Source organism: Prunus avium, chromosome 7 (assembly GCF_965620075.1).
Source record: "Prunus avium chromosome 7, drPruAviu1.hap1.1, whole genome shotgun sequence".
NCBI classification, from domain to species: Eukaryota; Viridiplantae; Streptophyta; class Magnoliopsida; order Rosales; family Rosaceae; genus Prunus; species Prunus avium.
Genome location: NC_142290.1, coordinates 27,503,552 through 27,511,598, shown reverse-complemented (window position 1 = coordinate 27,511,598; position 8,047 = coordinate 27,503,552). Strand labels below are relative to the sequence as shown.

The following is an 8,047-nucleotide window of genomic DNA, read 5'->3' as shown; positions in this document are numbered from 1 at the left end:
AGGACAAAATCTTCACATGCAGGCTTGGTCTCTTCACATGCAGATGGTGGAGGAAAGAGTTCTAGGACTTGCATATCTTTGATGCTAAAGATAATGGGCTTTTTCGTCATTTTGAAAAGATTTTGGATGTTTTTGAGAGCTGGCTGCTTCTTTTTAGTTTTTCACTAAATTCCAAAAACAGAAGAAATAGCATATTGGCTACTGTGACAGATTGAAAGGTCGCCGTAGAATTCGACATCTGTTGATAAAATCAGAATCTCCCATCGACTGTAGCTCACATGGAGCTCTGAGTGTGACTCATACCAAACCCTGCGCATCTAATTAAACCTTTCCAAGTTTAGAGAGGAAAGAAGAAGAAGATTCCATCAAAAAAACCCAACACAATTATCATCATCATTTGGACAGGTTTGGTGCAATGAACCAATATCCAGAAATACCCATATGAGATCTCATCTTATCAAAGATTTTCACTCTCTACCAAACCCCCATATTAGTTTTTATATATCAACCATGGAATTTGCTAGCTACCCATGAAGTCTTCCATAGTTATAGTTCTCAATCTCTCAGTTTCACAGACAGAAAACAATGGAGTGTGGAGGAGGACAGAGCAAGGCGGTTCCTTTGCTTGACAAGCCAGCTGGGGCTTCTGCAGCTCAGACTCTCGGAAACATAATCGTTTCCGTTGTTGGGACCGGCGTTTTGGGTCTCCCTTTCGCTTTGAGAATCGCTGGCTGGCTTGCGGGTTCGCTTGGTGTGATTATTGCTGGCCTCGGCACCTACTATTGCATGCTCCTCCTTGTTAGTTTCTTCGGCCCCTTCTCTTTTTCTTCAGTTTTTCATTTTTGTTTTAATTTGTTCTTTGTGGTTTAACGTCTTGTTAGACTATGTGTCATGTTGCTAGACTGTTTTCAAACTACCTTACATGTTATTAACTTGTTCATTTGGGCATTTAGATTATTTTGACATGTTAAGTTGTGACTTTTGTTATGTTGCTATAGTATATGAACATGCTATGCTATGTCTAGAGTGTTTTAGGTGTTTTATTTATTTGGAGATGTATTTGAACAAACATCACTTAGATCAATCATTCAGATTGCAATATGACCTGCTTAGATCAATCTTCGTGAACACAGTAATCTTCTTTTTTTCCCTCTTCTTAATTCACATTTCTGGTTTGGTATAGTTGGACTTTTTTTTTTTCCTTGCGGATGGGGAAAAGTTTAAAATTGATCTTTCTGTTGTGATTCCGTGATAATGAATAGGTGGAATGTAGGGAAAAGTTGGCATCATTAGAAGACTCAGCAAATAGAAAAACTTATGGTGATTTGGGTTATGGATGCATGGGAAGGACAGGTCGTTATATAACCGAATCTGTGATTCTGGTTGCCCAATGTGGAGGCTCCGTGGCGTATCTTGTATTTGTTGGGCAAAACCTTTCATCGATATTGAATGGCTATGGTTTCTCAGTTGCTTGCTGTATATTTTTATTAGTTCCAATTGAAATTGGGCTGTCTTGGATAGGCAGTCTATCTGCTTTAGCACCCTTTAGTGTCTTTGCATCAGTCTGCAATTTGTTGGCTATGCTATTTGTGGTGAAAGAAGACATACAGCAGGCATTCGAGGGTGAGTTTTCTTTTAGTGATAGGACCGCAGTCACATCAAGTATAGGAGGGTTGCCATTTGCAGGAGGCGTGGCAGTGTTTTGTTTTGAGGGGTTTGGGATGACATTAGCACTGGAAGGTTCTATGCGAGACAAAACCTCATTCCCAAGGTTGCTTGGTCAGGCTTTGACAGGTATAACCCTTATCTATGTTTTATTCGGATTCGCCGGTTACATGGCTTACGGTGATCAAACCAGAGACAGTGTCACTCTCAATCTCCCTCGAAATTGGTCTGCCATAGTAATTCAGGTAATGTGCTCTAACCTTCCCTGTCATACTTGTCAACACTCATCTTGCTTTCAAATTTTCATTGCACTTGCTTACTTTTATTGTCTTGGTCTTTTCTGTTTTTAGGGTATGCTTTGGAATTTAGATTTACAATTAAGATAAGAAGTTCTTGGTGGCTGTGGGTTGTGGGTATATATAAAGAAGTTGTAAGAAATACATTATGGACAGAAAAATAAAAAGGAACGTACATTTCTTAGTTGGAACAGTCTCTTGAGCTTAGGCTTAGTTGGCAAGATAGATCCAATTACCATCATCCACCTTCTTAGAAGCTTAATTAATAGTTCCCCTGCCAAACTATATATAGTACTATTCGTCTCATGATTGGTATGCACTATTTCAGTTTTCATCTGTCTTCCTGTTTCCTTATAATTGCTTTGCCCAAAAAGGATATGGTATTGGCATAAAAATAAGTTAATACAATTATGATATATCTTTAAGTATAAGGGAAGTACTTGTTATGTTTATACATAAACTGATATGCATGCATATTGCTACAACGAAACTGTAGTTTTCTCAATTTTCTTTCTCTAATTTCAAGTATCAAATAAATTCTATTAAGGTAAACTATCTTTTAGTGTGCTTACCCGATCCCATAGCAAAGATATCATGATTTAATAGCTGAACTGGTGACTTGGTAACCATGCACATTGACTAGCATGTGAAATCCAGGTGGAAACTATGGTTTCAAGGTTGCTTGATGGGTTTTTACTTTTCAATGTATAGTTTTCTTGATAAGTTCTGTAAGTAGTAATCATAACATCTGACTAGGTTGATGCAGAATGTCTTTCTTTTCAATTATACCGTATGTAACTGTAGGAGATTTTGGCTGATCTTTTGGCTGACTGCCTGGTAACAGATTGGTTTGTGCTTGGGGCTAATATTTACGTTCCCAATCATGCTACACCCAATTAACGAGATCATAGAGGGAAAGCTAGCGAAAGTAAAATGGTTTCAGAAGGCTCATGACAATAACGATGAGTATTCAACAACACGAATCGGAAAATTTGCAATATACATGACTCGAGCAATGGTGGTGATCCAATTGGCGGTCTTGGCCTCATGTGTCCCAGGGTTTGCAGTGTTTGCCTCGCTTGTGGGGAGTACTGTATGTGCACTGATCTCATTTGTTTTGCCAGCTACATTTCACTTAGCATTATTGGGTTCTTCCCTAAAACTCTGGCGGAGAACCTTGGATTTTTCCATTTTATTGTGTGGAATGCTTTTCGCTGCTTACGGTACTTACAACGCCATAGTCGGTGTTTGAAGAGCTTCTTCACTCAAAACATGAAATTTTACCAAAGATACATAAATAGCAACTGTACAAGGGAACCACCCTCAAAAGATACTGTATATTGTATCTGGGTTTCGAGATTAGATGTACCAGCAGAATGTATAATATTGTTTTCATGTTGTACCTAAATTGTTTGTCAGTTGCTTCAGAAATGTGATCCTTTGAATTCTTCTCGTCTCCAGAAAGTACATTTTTCCTTTCTTTCTATTGCATTGTTTCCTTGGTGATCAAACTATTGCATTTGTCTTCTCAGTTTTGTTTTGATTGTTTATTTTTTGGTTCAGATAGTTGTAGAGACGGAAAATAGTCACAAATCACAAGCACAACCGAGGTTGCCATTGTTGATGCTAATTTGATAAACGAAAATAGAGCAAGCAACAAACAAGTTCCTCTTTTGAGGGTCACTCTCAGTTGAACCAAAAATAACACAAGTTGGATCCAAGTCCTGCCCAACTCTAAAGCCCAATTCTAAAGCCCAGCCTGATAAAAATAATAATGTTTAAAACTATGAAAATCATGGTCATTGGACAACATAACATACCATCAATTATGACCCCAAAAAAAAAAAGATATTTAGTCATATATCCATTCTTACACTAAAACTATAAATAAACTTTACATCATTTCATTTCTATAAACAAACCCAAAAAATAATAGCTGATCCTATTGAATTTAATTTTAATTATTAAATTACTTTGATGCCCTATTGAGTGTTTTGGGCTTTTTTTTATGAGGTTTTGGGGTTAGGTTTGTTTTAAGAAATCAATGGCAGTTTTGTAATTTAAAAGAAGTTAAAAGCCTTTTTGTTATGTTGTAAATGGGTTTTGGGTATGTTTCTAAAGTCCATTTTATATAAGGTTTTTTTTATAATTTGGGCTTCTCTATTGGGTATAATAGTGAATCTCCCCAAAAAAAAACTTATATGGGCAAGAGACTTTGGTTAAGAGCAGTTACCCTTTCATTGGAGGAGTCACTCTATAGTGAGGGCCTTATATATGGCCCTTAGGTTAGACCTCATTTCTTAATCGTTGGATCAGATTTACCACTTTGATCCAACGACTAACTAATTTGATCCAATGGTTAAGAGATATGGCCTCACCTAAGGGACATATATAATACCTTCATTATAGAATTCTTGTTCACCCGAGATCCTATGTTCAATTCCCTCCTTTCCCAATATCACTTGTGTGGAAGCAAATATTTTCGTCTCCAATCAGAGCACGCCACATGGAAAAGAAGATTATCCCTTAAATTAATTAATTAAACCATTTATTGGGATAATTAATTAATTTGGATAATATCTTAATTATATGGTATTATCTCATAATTAATAAAGATAATATCATTAATTGGGATATTATCATAATAAAGGGATATTATCTTATAATTAATGAGATAATATCAATAATTCAAGTATTATCTTATCAAAGGGATAATATCCTAATTATAGGATATTATCTTATAATTAACAAGATAATTTAGATATTATCAAAGTCCGACTCAATCTCTACAAAACCCTAGCCCCGAGGCTACGAAACCCTAGCCCCGAGGCTCCTATAAATAGATGACTTCAGTCATCATTCAAGGTACTTCAAAATACTTCAAAACCTAGCTCCAAAACTAGAGAAAATACCTGAAGCTCTCTCTCTCCCTCTCCACTCTCCATATTTTCTCAACACGGCTTCGGCCGCCCGGTTTACACCATACATAAAACTAGGGGTGGCATTTTATACCGAAAAACCGAAAAACCGCAAAAACCAACCGATAATTTACCGCAATGGAACCGCAATCGCAGTAAACCGAACCGCATTTGCGGTATTGAGAACCGAACCGCATTTGCGGTTGCGGTTGCGGTATTTGAAAATAGAAACTTGCGGTTACCGCAAACCGCAAACATATTTGAAATAAAAAAGATATATTTGAGCAAACAATTCAATCTCTTGAATTGGTGGAAAAGGAACCAAACAAGATATCATATTCTTTCACAAATTGCCAAAGATATCTTTGCAATTCCAAGTTCTAAGGTTGCTAGTGAAAATGCTTTTAGCCTAGGCAAGAGGATTGTGGATCCTTTTAGAAGTTCTTTGCATCCTAAAATGGTAAATGCATTAGTGTGTACTAGTGATTGGCTTAGAGCGGACGAATTTTCCTTTTATAAGGAACCAACGGATGATGAGGTTGAATTCTACAAGGAAATGGAATATATGACAACTTGTAAGTAATTAGTTTATTTATGCTCATGTTATTTATGCTTCTTCTTATAATAAAATGTACTAAACTTATGTTGTTTTATTTGTAGAGAGCATTGGTGCTCAAACAACACAACGGGGTTCTTCAAATCCACTCACCACCACCAACACTTGAGTTTGTAACTTTAGTTTGTAACATTGGTGCATTGCATTTTCCTTTTAGTTTGTAACTTTAATTAACTTTGAATTAGATTTTCTTTTGGGTTGTAACTTTAATTCATTTTCCTTTTGGTTTTTAACTTTAAAGAATTTGGAATTGGAATGCTTGAGAAGTTTAACTTTAATTGGAATACTTGGAATTGAAATTTAATTTTCTTTAGGTTATGAATGCTTGAGAAGTTGAGGAGATTGTGAATTTATGACACAAAAAGAACTTGCGGTTTTAAACCGCTAATTTACGGTAACCGACCGATTTTTGCGGTTTACCGCAATGCGGTAAACAGCAAAAAGCGGTCAGTTTGCGGTTTCAAAAATCACCATACCGCAAATAGTCGGTCGGTTTGCGGCTTGGGCAAAAAGTCGCGGTTACCGAACCGCAATCACCCCTACATAAAACTCCGTACCCTTTGCTTAGCTATTGTTTTCCTACAAACACTCGAACTAACTTAGGCATCAGAGGGCCTTTGGCCAACACCTCCCGGGTGTGGTCTATTTACTCCAATCTGTTTTACAGGAATCGAGAAGGAGAGAGAAGGAAGATCGAAGGTTCAAGGATCTAGAAGCGAATATTCTCCCGTGAGATTATTTGCACAAACAACTTGTATCATAAAAACATATTAGATTGTGCCAATAAAGAATGAACGAATGATCTCTAATTCTAAACATGAACTTTCACAATGAACAGTTTAGATTATGCCGCCGCATTATATAGTAAACTCAGAAGAATAATTTGTTCCACAGATTTCCATATTAAGTTACATACCGCTATGCATTATAAAATTTCTCTATATTTAAATTACATAAAGATATTCGATTCTCAATTGCGGACTTCGCATACACCTTTTTGTACTATTGAAAATATCGAATTTCCTTTTTGTTTGATAGTTGGTAGTGTTTCTGATAATTCTAAGAAGAAATATTTTAAAATTTTGATTCGATTTTCGAAATCCAAAAAAGGAACCAAATCGACCGAAAATAGGCCTGGCTTTATCTACAAAGCTGAGTAATTTATCAAATGATTGCATTCATTGGTGGCATATGAGATTTGGATGCATCAATCAAAGCTAATGCACTCGCCACTCACCTTGGCATGAACACCCCACTCTGCTTTTTGGCATAGATTACAAAGTGGGAAATGAAAGTGAAAGGGAAAAATAGACACTGATTCTCATTCTTGGCATTGTAAAAATCAAGCTAAAAGGCAAAATTTCAACAATTCCAAAGGATAGCTACTTACCTTCTATTTGTACATTCGTGTAATATATGATCTTCTTCTCTTTTTCGTTCTTCAATGTTGTTGTCTGATGATCGAGACCGTCATTATTTATGGTTCAATTTTATCAAATATCATTCATGTAGATCAATTTTGTCAAATATCATTCATGTATATCAATTTGTCAAATATCATTCATTCTACATAAAAGATATTTAGAGTCTGACTTAGAAGATATACGATTTCGATCATAAAACTAGTGTGAAAAGTCTTCTTCGTTTGGAAAAGGTTTGTTTCATGACATGACACCTACAAATTTGATCATTATTAGTATCTACTAAAGATTTGCCACTAAGGAACAAAAATATTCATGTGGGGAGAGGGCAATAAACAACACTTGTTTGTTAGGGTGAAAATGAATGGGCTTTTTTCTTGGGGACTTGTAGCTAATGTGAACCTGACTCTATATGACTCATTCCACCCCCAAACATGCATGAAAAATAAAGTGGTCCCCCTTTTCATGTCTTGTCTTCACTTTAACCCAATTATTAGAAGTATGCAGTCTAGCTGTCTTGGTGCAATCCCCTTTTCGTTTAGGTGGAAAAGGTGGGGAATTGTTGGTTTTGCCAAAACTTTTTGAGAAGTTGATAATATTTTTGCCCATTCCCATATTAACCACAACCCTGAGAAAGTAGGCTACAAATATCAGTGATTGTGACTATTCGTAATCCAATATCAGGGGTGAATGGAACATGGATCATCATGGTGTTGAGACAACATAATTCCGTCCACTCCATCTTAGTAATGGGAAATAGACTATATATGTGTTTGATGTAGACCTCGAACTTCATACTCAAACCCAAAACATACTTCATGTTGAGAGTATTTGTCCCACATTAGAAAGTTAAGGGACCAAGCCTGGGTTTATAAGGAATTGAGCTACTTCCCCCATTGTCAATTGGTTTTGGGGTGGAATCTTAACTTCCTTCATGGTATTAGAGCAAGGCTTCACGTGTTGGGCCTAACGGCCACACATGCTCCCACGTCATTCAATATGTTGTCCACGTGTTAGACTTGAAAGTTCGCCACACATGCGGGGGCGTGTTGAGCGTATTTGTCTCACATTGAAAAGTTAAGGGACCAAGCCTAGGTTTATAAGGAATTGGGCTACTCCCCCCATTGCCAA

At 36.6% G+C, this 8,047-nt stretch overlaps 1 protein-coding gene across 1 annotated transcript; it reads left to right on the top strand.

Moving 5' to 3' along the window:
* The first annotated feature begins 203 nt into the window (after window positions 1-203).
* Window positions 204-3,445, top strand: ANT1 (aromatic and neutral transporter 1). The gene is made up of 3 exons (XM_021948805.2): window positions 204-798; window positions 1,263-1,910; window positions 2,806-3,445. Exons 1-3 carry the CDS (start codon window positions 586-588, stop codon window positions 3,211-3,213), a joined length of 1,269 nt encoding a protein of 422 aa, XP_021804497.1. The 5' UTR covers window positions 204-585; the 3' UTR covers window positions 3,214-3,445.
* The last annotated feature ends 4,602 nt before the right edge of the window (window positions 3,446-8,047 follow it).